The sequence below is a fragment of the Molothrus ater genome, unplaced genomic scaffold, assembly GCF_012460135.2.
Source record: "Molothrus ater isolate BHLD 08-10-18 breed brown headed cowbird unplaced genomic scaffold, BPBGC_Mater_1.1 matUn_MA125, whole genome shotgun sequence".
Taxonomy (NCBI): Eukaryota; Metazoa; Chordata; class Aves; order Passeriformes; family Icteridae; genus Molothrus; species Molothrus ater.
In genome coordinates this window covers 67,594-79,232 of record NW_023416577.1, presented here as the reverse complement: position 1 = coordinate 79,232, position 11,639 = coordinate 67,594, and the positions used below count along the sequence as shown (strand labels likewise).

The 11,639-nt window shown below is 65.2% G+C and overlaps 2 protein-coding genes across 2 annotated transcripts; one reads left to right on the top strand and one right to left on the bottom strand.

The window, feature by feature from the left end:
• Window positions 1-3,931: 3,931 nt before the first annotated feature.
• Window positions 3,932-8,954, top strand: LOC118701071 (CAAX prenyl protease 2-like). The gene is made up of 8 exons (XM_036405671.1): window positions 3,932-4,104; window positions 4,613-4,715; window positions 4,814-4,897; window positions 5,562-5,640; window positions 6,332-6,499; window positions 7,274-7,345; window positions 7,589-7,651; window positions 8,647-8,954. The coding sequence occupies exons 1-8, from the start codon at window positions 3,932-3,934 to the stop codon at window positions 8,856-8,858; spliced, it is 954 nt and encodes a 317-aa protein (XP_036261564.1). The 3' UTR covers window positions 8,859-8,954.
• A 420-nt stretch (window positions 8,955-9,374) lies between these two features.
• On the bottom strand, window positions 9,375-11,138 carry LOC118701068 (zinc finger and BTB domain-containing protein 3-like). The gene is given in 2 exon segments (XM_036405668.2): window positions 9,375-10,054; window positions 10,057-11,138. Coding segments are annotated over 2 exon segments (1,119 nt in total). The 5' UTR covers window positions 10,923-11,138; the 3' UTR covers window positions 9,375-9,801.
• Window positions 11,139-11,639: the final 501 nt, after the last annotated feature.

The window sequence follows — 11,639 nt, the reverse complement described above, 5'->3', positions numbered from 1 at the left end:
ACTGGGATGGACTGGGGGGGACTGGGGGGGACTGGGATGGACTGGGAGGGACTGGGATGGACTGGGATGGACTGGGAGGGATTGGGGGGGACTGGGGGGGACTGGGATGGACTGGGAGGGACTGGGATGGACTGGGAGGGACTGGGATGGACTGGGATGGGACTGGGATGGGACTGGGATGGACTGGGGGGGATTGGGATGGACTGGGAGGGACTGGGAGGGATTGGGATGGACTGGGGGGGACTGGGGGAGACTGGGATGGACTGGGGGGGACTGGGAGGGATTGGGATGGACTGGGGGGGACTGGGATGGACTAGGGGGGACTGGGGGGCACTGGGATGGACTGGGGGGGACTGGGAGGGATTGGGATGGACTGGGGGGCACTGGGATGGACTGGGATGGGACTGGGATGGGACTGGGAGGGACTGGGATGGACTGGGAGGGACTGGGATGGACTGGGATGGACTGGGATGGACTGGGAGGGATTGGGATGGACTGGGATGGACTGGGATGGACTGGGAGGGACTGGGATGGACTGGGATTGGACTGGGAGGGATTGGGATGGACTGGGATGGGACTGGGATGGACTGGGGGGGACTGGGGGGGACTGGGATTGGACTGGGGGGCACTGGGATGGACTGGGGGGGACTGGGATGGGACAGGGATTGGGATGGGATTGAGGGGACTCAGACAGGACTGGAATGAACTGGGATGAACTGGGACAGGTCAGAACAGAGAGTGATAAACTGGGATGGGGCACGGGGGTAGTACAGAGTCAAACTGGGATGAACTGGGATGGGACTGGGGTAGGTCTGGGATAGATTGATCCGGACCAGTCCAGACTGGTCTGTACTGATCCGAACTGGTCCGAACTGGTCCATACTGGTCCGTACTGGTCCGTCCCCCCCAGGCCGCCCTGCAGCCGCCTCCGGCCGTGCCCGGGGCCGCCGCTGCCGCTGCCGGTGCCGCCCCCGCTGGCGGCCGCGGGATTCGGGGGGGACCTGGAGCTGCTCCCGGTCTGCGCCCTCGGGACCCCCCCCCGGGCAGGGACCCCCCCTCAGCCGAGTGCAGATATCCGGGCTGGGGGCACCGGGGGGTTTGGGGGGCAATTCGGGGGGCTTGGGGTGGGATTTGGGGGTGTTTGGGGTGGGATTTGGGGTGTTTGTGGGGGTGTTTGGGGGAGATTTGGGGTCCTGGGGTGGGATTTGGGGTGCTCAGGGTGGGACTTGGGGCGGTTTGGGGGAGGATTTGGGGTGTTTGTGGGGGTTTTGAGGAACCTGAGCGGGTTTAGGTGTGCCCAGGGTGGGATTTGGGGTGGTTTGGGGGGACTTGGGGTCCTGGGGTGGGATTTGGGGTGTTTGGGGTGGGATTTGGGGTGTTTGGGGTGGGATTTGGGGTGTTTGTGGGGGTGTCTGGGGGAGACTTGGGGTCCTGGGGTGGGATTCGGGGTGCCCAGAAGGGGTCTCAGAGTGCCCAGGGGGAGTTTTGGGTTATCCAGGGGGGTCTCAGGGTGCTGCAGGGGAGGAAATTCGGGTTCCCTGATGGATCTCAGGATGCCCAGGTGGGATTTGGGGTTCTGGGGGATTTTGGGGGGCTCCATCCCCCCTCGTTGTTCTCCTTGACCTCCCCACCTTTACCTGTTCGACCCCGCGGGGGTCCCCGTGCCCCCCCCGGCCCCCCCAACCCTGCGGGACCCCTCTGTGCTGGGGGACTGGGGGGGCTTCGGCCTGGCTGCAACGCCCCTGCACCCCAAAACGCCCCCGGACCCCAAAACCCCCCCGGACCCCCGAGGCTCCAGTGAGGATGAGGAAGGTCTGTGGAGTTCCTGGGTTTTTTGGGGGGAATTTCAGGGGGAATTTCGGGGTTCCCCCTCTCTCAGCCCCCCTGTGTTGTCCCCACAGAGCCGGTGCCCCCCGATGTCACCTTTGGGGTGCGCTGGGACCCCCCCGAGGGGGATGGGGACCCCCAAATTTCCCCCGAGGGGGACCCCAAAACCCTCCTGGTTTTCCTCTTCCTGCGGCACCGGGACCCCTTTGGGGGGTACGACACAGGTAAGGGGGGGGGGGGTGGGCCCGATTTTGGGCTGTCCCCAAATTTTGGGGGTGTCCCCGTGGCTCCAGAAGGTCCCCAAATTTTCGAGCTGTCCCTGAGCTCTTGGGCTGTCCCCAAGTTCTGTGAGGTCTCCTCATGACTTTGGGGGTGTCCCTGTGGGCCGTCCCCAAGATTTTGGGGGTGTCCCCACGGTTTTGGGGTGCCCCCCTCCCTCAGACCCTCCATTCCAGCTCAGCCCCCGAGCTGGGCTGACCCCAAAATTTGGGAGCTGACCCCAAGGTTTAGGGGGTGACCCCAAGGTTTGGGGACATCCCCATGGCTTAGGGGTTATCCCCGTGGTTCAGGGGGGTCCCCCCGCTCCGGGGGGGGGTCCCCACCGTTCGAGGACCCCCCCCCAAAATCCGGGGTCCCCTCCCCAGGGACGCGGCGGCTGCTGCTGGCCCAGCTGGAGCCCACGCTGCGCCTCGGCCGCCCCGCGCTGGCCCGGGGGCTCCAGAACCTCCTGCGCCCCCTCCTGGCGGGGCTGCACCGCCAGCACCAGGTGGGTGCGGGACTTTGGGGTCCCCCCGAGCCCCCCAAAGCCCCCGTGACCCCCCAAATTCCCCCCTGCAGGCCCAGCAGAGCGTGGCCCGAGCCCAGGCCCTGGCGGTGGCCGCGGTGACGGCCGTGGTGGCCGCCAGCTCCAGCGGCCGCTTCCGCAGCGCCTGCCTGGGCGCCCTGCAGGTTTGGGGGTTCGGGGGGGTCCCCTCGGGGCTGGGGGGGGTTGTTTGGGGGTGTCCCCAGTGTCACCGTGTCCCCCCACCCCACCAGGTGCAGGACACGCCGGCCCTGGCGGTGGCCGCGCGCTGCAGATGGGCCGAGGTCTCGCGCCGGCCGGGGCTGCCCCGCGGGGGTGAGGGGGAAATGGGGGGTGGGGGGTCCCTAAAATCCCCCCCGGGCACTGAACGCCCCCTCCTGTGCTCCACAGGGACACCCCAAAAGCAGCGCCGGGGAAGGAGGGAGGAGCAGCAGCAGCAGCAGCAGGAGGAGGAGGAGGAGGAGGAGGAGGAAGGGCACCGGAGCAGCCAGGGCCAGGTGAGGTTTGGGGGTCCCTCCCTCCTCTGGGGATCCCCAGGACCCTCCCAGTAACCCCCAGGACCCCCCAACTGCAGGAGCCCGACGAGTGGACACCCTGAGAGACAGGACAGAGCCCCCTCCCATCCCAGTGCTCCCAGTTCACCCAGTCCTGCCTCATCCCAGTTACGCCAGTTGGCCCCAGTTCCTTTCATGGGTTTCATTTCCTCCAGTCCTCCCAGTCCTCCCAGTCAGTCCCAGTTCTCCCAGTTCATGTTGATAATCCTCATCGATCCCAGTTCTCCCACCAGTCCCAGTTCACGCAGTCACTCCCAGTTCCCCCAGTGCTCCCAGTTTCCCACAGTTTCTCCCCGTTATCCCAGTCATTCCTGGTCTCTCCTGTTCATCCCAGTCCCTCTCAGACCATCCCAGTTTCCCTGTCCTCCCCAGTCCCTCCCAGTTTCCCAGTCCATCCCAGTTTCCCAGTCCATCCCAGTTTCTCCCAGATCATCCCAGTCCCCCCCAGTTTCCCAGTCCATCCCATTTTCCCAGTCCATCCCATTTTCCCAGTCCATCCCAGTTTCTCCCAGTCCTCCCAGTTTCCCACCCACCCCCATCACCCCGCCCCTCACGGCCGTCCCTCCTCATTTACATAACCGCACCCACCACCCTAAGCCCCGCCCACACGGCTCAATAGCCCCGCCCTTGTCCCGCCCCTCGCCCCGCCCCAGCCCAGGCCCCCTCAGCGCAGACCCCGCCCCCGTCCCTCCCCTCACTCCGCCCCCCGCGCCGGCCCCGCCCCTCCCGCTTAGGCCCCGCCCCCGCCATGGCGGCCCCGCAGCCCCCCGGTTCCCTCTGGGCCGGGCCGGGGTCGGGAGCGGCCCCCGGAGGCACCGGAGCCGCCCGGGCCGGGCCGTGCTGGGCCGCCGTGCTCGGCTGCCTCAGCCTGGCCTGCTCCTACGTGGGGAGCCTGTACGTGTGGGGCAGCCCCCTGCCCAGGTACGGCGGGGCGGCTCGGGCCGATTTGGGGACCGGAGAGGGGTCTGAGGGCTCTGAGGGGCACCTACGGGGAAATTGGGGTGTCTGGGGGGCGATCTGGGGGGGGATTCGGGAGGTTTGAGGGGGATCTGGGGGGTCTGGGGGAAACTTGGGGGGGATTCGGGGGGTTTGGGTGGGATTTGGGGAGATCCGGGGGGGATTTGGGTGCCTGGGGGCGAGCACGGTGGGTCAGGGAGGGATCTGAGGGGTCTGCAGGGGAATTGGGGTGTCTGGAGGGGATTTAGGGGGTTTGGGGTGGATTTGGGGGAAACTGGGGGGTCTGGGGTCCCTTGGTGGGGAGGGTCTCTGCTCCTTGGGGTGTCCATGGGGTTGGGACAGGCCCTTGTGTGTTTTGGGCGGATTTTGGGTGCATAAGGAGGGGCTGGGGGGGTCTCTCAGTGCCTGGGGGTGTCGGGGGGGATCCCGGGGGGGATTTTGGGGTGCAGACCCCCCCGGGCCCCCTCCCCAGGGACCACCCCTCGGTGATCAAGCGTCGCTTCACGAGCGTCCTGGTGGTGTCGGGGCTGTCCCCAGCCCTGGTGTGGCTCTGGAAGGAGCTCACCGGGGTCAAGGTGAGCTCAGGGGGGTCCCCAAAAACCGAGGGGGGGTCTCGGAGCCCCCCCCAGACCGCGCTGACCCCCCCCCATTTCCATTCCCCCCCCCCCCCCAGGCTGACACCCCCCTGCCCGCGCTGCTGGGGCTGCGCCTCGAGGGGCTGGTCCCGGCCACGCTGCTGCCTCTGCTGCTCACCATGGTGGGTCTGGGGGGGCTGCGAGCCCCAAAAGCCTCCCCGGGGGGTCCCCAAAATCCCCCTGAACCCGCAGGACCCCGCCCAGGATTTATTGGATGCCCCCCACCCCAAATGCTCTGCCTGGGCCTTTCATGTGCGGTGGGGATGGGAGGGCTTGGGACCCCCCTTGGACCCCCCAAATCCACTCAGGACGCCCCCAAATCCACTCAGGACCCCCCCAAATCCACTCAGGACCCCCCAGACCCATTCAGGACCCCCTTAAGGACCCCCAAAATCCCTCTGACTCCCAGGACCCCCCCCAGAATTTATTGAGCCCCTCCCTCCCTCAAGTGCTTTTCCTGGGCCTTTCATGTGTGGTGGGTGTGGGAGGGCTTGGACCCCCCAAAATCCCCTCAGGACCCCCAAAAATCCCCTCAGGACCCCCCAAAATCTACTCAGGACCCCCCTAGGGACCCCCAAAATCCCCCTGACCTCCAGGATCCCCCCAAAATTCACTGACCCCCCCAGATCTGGCTCACCAGGGAGGGTGTGGGACCCCCCCCAAAATTCCTCTGGGACCCCCCAAAACCTCTCTGGGACCCCTCAAAACCCACTAAGGAACCCCCAAAACTCTCCCTGAGCCCCCCAAAGCCCTTCTGACCCCCCCCACACCCCCCTGCCCCCCCAGATCCTGTTCCTGGGCCCCCTGATCCAGCTGTCCATGGACTGTCCCTGGCGCTGGCTCGATGGCATCAGGGTGGCCCTGGGTAAGGGGGGACAATTTGGGGAGGGGGCGCCAATTTGGGGGGTCAGGAATTGGGGTTTGGGCGGGGCTGGGGGTCCCCAATACAGGGAGTGGAATTGGGGGGGATGAGGGGGTGAAATGAGGGAGTTTTGGGGGGCGTTGGGGTTTTTATTGGGTTTGGGGAGCCTGTGGGAATCTGGGATTTGGGGGGCACTTCTGTGGGATTTTGGGGTCAGTTCTGTGGGATTTTGGGGTCAATTTGATGGGATTTTGGGGTCAATTTGATGGGATTTTGGGGATGATTCTATGGGATTTTGGGGCTCAGTTTTATGGGATTTTGGGCTCAGTTCTGTGGGATTCTTGGTGCATGGGCTGTGGAACCAGGGGTGGATTTTTTTGGGGGGTTTTTGGGATTTTTTGGGGTTTGTCGTGTTTGGGATTTTGGGGCTCAGCTCTGTGGGGTTTTTTGGGGCTCATTTTTATGGGATTTTGGGGCTCAGTTTTATGGGATTTTGGGGCTCAGCTCTGTGGGATTTTGGGGCTCAGTTTTATGGGATTTTGGGGCTCAGTTTTATGGGATTTTGGGGCTCAGCTCTGTAGGGTTTTTTGGGGCTCAGTTTTATGGGATTTTGGCGCTCAGCTCTGTGGGATTTTGGGGCTCAGTTTAATGGGGTTTTGGGGCTCAGCTCTGTGGGGTTTTTGGGGTCCCCCAGACCCGCGGGTGTGGGCGCTGTGCCTGGGGGACGTGCGCTGGCTGCGGAACCAGGTGGTGGCACCTCTGACAGAGGAGTTGGTGTTCAGGGCCTGCATGCTGCCCATGCTGGTGCCCTGCACGGGGCCCGGCCCCGCCGTGCTGGCCTGCCCCCTCTTCTTTGGGGTCGGTGAGTGGAACCCTAAAATCTCCTAAAAATACCCTAAAATATCCCTGCCCCCTCTTCTTTGGGGTCAGTGAGTGGAACCCTAAAATATCCCAAAAACACCCTAAAATATCCCTGCCCCCTCTTCTTTGGGGTCGGTGAGTGGAACCCTAAAATCTCCTAAAAATACCCTAAAATATCCCTGCTCCCTCTTCTTTGGGGTCGGTGAGTGGAACCCTAAAATACCCCAAAATATCCCAAAAACCCACCCCAAAACCTGATCAATACTGGCCTGCCCCCTCTTCTTTGGGGTCAGTGAGTGGAACTTTAAAATATCCCAAAAATACCCTAAAATACCCCAAAAATACTCTAAAATACCCCTCCCCATGCTGGTCTGCCCCCTGTTCTTTCTGGTCAGTGAGTGCAACCCTAAAATACCCCAAAACCCACCCCAAAACCCCCCTATTATTGGCCCGCCCCCTCTTCTTTGGGGTTGGTAAGTGAAACCTTAAAAACGCCCCAAACCAGTTCCCAAGTTCCCAATGCTGGGGTGTCCTTGGTTCTTTGGGGTTGGTGACTGAAACCCCCAAAATATCCCAAAACCCACCCCAAAACGCCCCCGTACTGACCTGCCCCCCGTTCCTTGGGGTGCGTGAGTGGGACCCCAAAATAACCCCAAAATCCCCCCAAAACTCCCACTGACTCCCCCTCCCCTGCACCCCTGAATGCCCCCTGATCCTCCCAAAAACCCCAAACCCCCCCAAAACCCCCCAAAACCCCCAAATCCTGCTCCCCCAGCCCATTTCCACCACGTGATTGAGCAGCTCCGCTTCCGCCACGGCTCCGTGGGCAGCATCTTCATGGCAGCAGGTGAGGGGGGCCTGGGGGGAATTTTGGGGGGTCCTGAGGGAGTTTGGGGTGTCCAGGGTGGGATGTGGGGTGCCCAGGATGAGATTTGGGGTGCCCAGGGTGGGATTTGGGGTGCCCAGGGTGGGATTTTTGGGGCCAGGGGGGCTCTTGTGGTGCCTCTGAGCCTCTGCCAGGGGTGGGGGGGTGGATTTGGGGGTCCTGGGGGATTTTGGGGTGCCCCTGACCCCCCTTTTCCACCCCCAGCATTCCAGTTCTCCTACACGGCCGTGTTCGGGGCCTACACGGCCTTCCTGTTCCTCAGGACCGGTGGGTTTGGGGGGCCCGGGGGGGGTTTGGGGGGGCCCAGTCCCCGTGTCCCTGTCCCCAGGTGTTTTATTTGGGGTTCCCATCCCCATTTCCCCCCCTGTCCCCAGATGTGTTTTTGGGGTTCCCATCCCCATTTCCCCATCCCCAGGTGTATTTAGGGTGTGTTTTTGGTGTCCCCAATCCCCATTTCCCCATCCCCAGGTGTTTTATTTGGGGTCCCCAATCCCCATTTCCCCCTGTCCCCAGGTGTTTTTGGTGTCCCCAATCCCCATTTCCCGCTGTCCCCAGGTGTTTTTGGTGTCCCCAATCCCCATTTCCCCCTGTCCCCAGCTGTTTTTGGTGTCCCCAATCCCCATTTCCCCATCCCCAGGTGTTTTTGGGGTCCCCAATCCCCATTTCCCCATCCCCAGGTGTATTTAGGGTGTGTTTTTGGGGTTCCCATCCCCATTCCCCCATCTCCAGCTGGTTTTGGTGTCCCCAATCCCCATTTCCCCATCCCCAGGTGTTTTATTTGGTGTCCCCAGTCCCCATTTCCCCCTGTCCCCAGCTGTTTTTGGTGTCCCCAATCCCCATTTCCCCATCCCCAGCTGTTTTTGGGGTTCCCATCCCCATTTCCCCATCCCCAGGTGTGTTTGGTGTCCCCAATCCCCATTTCCCGCTGTCCCCAGGTGTTTTTGGTGTCCCCAATCCCCATTTCCCCATCCCCGGGTGTTTTTGGTGTCCCCAATCCCCATTTCCCCATCCCCAGGTGTTTTTGGTGTCCCCAATCCCCATTTCCCCATCCCCAGGTGTTTTATTTGATGTCCCCAATCCCCATTTCCCGCTGTCCCCAGCTGTTTTTGGTGTCCCCAATCCCCATTTCCCCATCCCCAGGTGTTTCTGGTGTCCCCAATCCCCATTTCCCCATCCCCAGGTGTTTCTGGGGTCCCCAATCCCCATTTCCCCATCCCCAGGTGTTTCTGGGGTCCCCAATCCCCATTTCCCGCTGTCCCCAGGTCACCTGGCGGGGCCGGTCCTGTGTCACTCCTTCTGTAACTCCATGGGGTTCCCGGCGCTGGGCGCGGCCCTGGGGCACCCGCGGCGCCGGGCGCTGCTCCCCGCGTACCTGCTGGGGGTTCTGGGCTTTCTGCTGCTGCTGCACCCCCTGACCGAGCCCGCCTTCTTCGGGGCGCGCCCCCCGTGCCGCGACCGCCCCGCCTGCTCCTGACACGGGCGGGGGGCGCCCGCCCCTCCCCAAAACCCCCCCTTTTTATAGGAGCCGCCGCACAGAGTCTATTTTTGTGATTAAAGTGGTTTAAGGCTTTGTGGGGCGTGCTGGGATGGACTGGGATGGACTGGGATGGGAATGGGGGGACTGGGATGGGAGTGGGGGGGGACTGGGATGGGAATGGGGGGAACGGGGGGGTCTGGGATGGGAATGGGGGGGACTGGGATGGGTTTAGGGGAACTGGGAGGGATTGGGATGGGTTTAAGGGAACTGGGAAGGACTGGGATGGGTTTAGGGGAACTGGGAAGGTTTAAGGGAACTGGGAAGGATTTGGATGGGTTTAGGGGAACTGGGAGGGAATGGAAGGGGCCTGGGAATGACCGTGATGGACTGGAAGGGGAACAGAAGCGACTGGGACGAACTGGGACGGCACCGAGTGGGGTTTGGGGTAACGCCGAGGTCCTCCCGGCCGCCGGGGGGCGCTGTCACGCTGGGCCACGCCCCCTCAAGCACCGCCCGTGTCCAGCGTCGCTTTATTCGCGCGTGACCCCCGTACACCCGCGCGAGGCCACGCCCCCACCGCGAGGCCACGCCCCCGCGTCCCTCCGGTTCCCCCGGGACGGGGTCGCGGTCCCGGTCACAGCCGGTGTCACAATCCCGGGGGTCCCGCTCAGGGCAGGTGTCCCCATCCCGCTGGCTCAGCTCAGGACGGCACGGGTGTCGCAGTCCCGGTGGTGGCCCCGGTGACAGCAGTTGTCCGAATCCCGGTGTCCCCGGTGAGAGCGGCCGTCCCCATCCCGGTGTCCCCGCTCAGAGCATTGTCCCCATCCCGGTGTCCCCGGTGACAGCAGCTGTCCCCATCCCGCTGTCCCCATCCAAGCCCCGCCGCCGGCTCGGCTCGGCTCGGCTCGCTCCGTGCCGGTGCCCCGGGCGGCTGCGGCGGTCAGGGCGGGTTGTCGCCGTCGCGGGCGGGGTCGCGGTGGCCGCGGGCGGGCCCGCCGTGGCTGTGCGCCTTGCGGACGTGCCGGTACAGGTCCCCGGACTGCGTGTACGAGCGCAGGCAGTGGCGGCACTCGTAGGGCCGCTCGCGGGTGTGCACGGTGGCGTGGCGCCGCAGCGTGTACGAGCACGAGAACGTTTTCCCGCACGTCGGACACGTCGGGGCCTCCTCGGCGAACAGCCCGAAGCTCCCGCGGGGGCTCCAGCGGCGCCAGGAACAGCGGCTCCCGCAGCCCCCCCAGCGCCCCCGGGCCCAGCGCCGCCCCCTCCCCGAATTGCGCCGCTCGGGCCGGGGCTGGAGGCGGCGGCGGCGGCGGCGGCGGGGGAGGGGGCGCGGGGGGGGCGGCGGGCGCCGTCGGGCTCCTCGTCCGAGATCACGATGGCCTCGGCCTTGATGGGGACGGGGGGCGCGGCCCAGGGACCCCCGCCCGCGGACGGAAGGGGGGGAGCGGCGGCAGCGGCAGCTCCGGGCCCCGGCGCGGCCTCGCTGGAGCTGCTGGGGCTGGGCGGGGGTCGCTCTGCCCCGACCCCCACCCCGGGCTGGGTCGTGTCGGCCGCGTCCACCAGCGGCGGCTCCGGCGCCTCCTCGGGGAGCGGCTGCGGGGGCTGCGGCGGGGGCTGCGGCGGGGGCGGGCTGGGCGCGTCCTCCTCTTCCTCCTCTTCCTCCCGCTTGGTGCTGTCGGCCTCGGCGGGGCCCCGCGCCTGCAGCTTCTTCTTGCACAGCTTGACCACGTCGTTCATGTGCAGGTAGGAGGCGGCGGCCAGCACGTCCTCCAGCGGCGCCGCCAGCGCCAGCCGCCCCTCGTACATGAACTCCAGCAGCAGCGCGAAGGCCGGGGCGGTGACGATGTCGCTGTTCAGGGCCACCACGGCGCCCCGGGCTCCTCCCGCGCCGCCCGGCTCGGCGTAGCACAGGTGGAAGAAGGAGCTGCAGGCGGCCAGCACGGCGCGGTGCGCGGGGAAGGGCGCGGTGCCCACCAGCACCGTGCAGTCGCACAGGATCCCCCGGGAGCGCTGCTCGCGCAGCCCCCGCAGCAGCTGCCGGCTGTGCTCGGGGAACTCCATCGGGCTGCGGGAAATGAGGGAAAAACGGGGGGAAATGGGCAATCAATCAGTGCTCCGGGAACTCCATCGGGCTGGAGAGGGAAAAATGGGGAAAGCCAGGAAAAAATTGGGAGTCAGTGCTCGGGGAACTCCACCGGGCTGGGGGTGATGGAACTGAGGAAGGGGGAACGAGAGCGGTTTAGGATTCCGGGGGGCGGAGGGGACACACGGGGCTGGCGCAGCCGGCAATCCCAGTGCGGCCCAGTCCATCCCAGCCCATCCCAGTGTCCCCCCCTCAGCCAATCCCAGTCCGGCCCTGTCACCCATCGCGTCCCAGGCAATCCCAGAGGGGCCCATCCCAGTCAATCCCGGCGAGCCCCAGTCCATCCCAGCACGGCCCCACACGTCCCGCTCGGCCCCAATTGGGCCCAGTTTGTCCCAGTTTGTCCCAGTTCCCCCCCAGCGCCCCCGGCCCAGCTCACCACAAAGCCGCGGCCTGCTGACGCCCCGCCTCCCCGCGCTGATTGGCAGTCCTGGCGTGCCCGCCACTCCGCTCTCATTGGTTAATTTACCTGTCAGTCAATGTGACCGGGCCGAGCAGGTCAGAGACGTTTGTTGATTGGCTGTTATTGCCGCCACTCAGGAATACGCGCTGATGATTGGCTCTTCGGAAAAGGACGGGCCGCGGTCGCCGGGGCGGAGGTTGCCATGAGCGTGGAGGCGGGGCGTTGCCACGGA

Bases quoted from the DNA above. Each gene is read 5' to 3' on its own strand.
- LOC118701071 (XM_036405671.1), top strand. From the start codon at position 3,932: ATGGCGGCCCCGCAGCCCCCCGGTTCCCTCTGGGCCGGGCCGGGGTCG. The intron at 4,898-5,561 runs GTGGGTCTGGGG...CTGCCCCCCCAG, and splicing joins TGCCTCTGCTGCTCACCATG to ATCCTGTTCCTGGGCCCCCT. The intron at 7,652-8,646 runs GTGGGTTTGGGG...CGCTGTCCCCAG, and splicing joins CTTCCTGTTCCTCAGGACCG to GTCACCTGGCGGGGCCGGTC.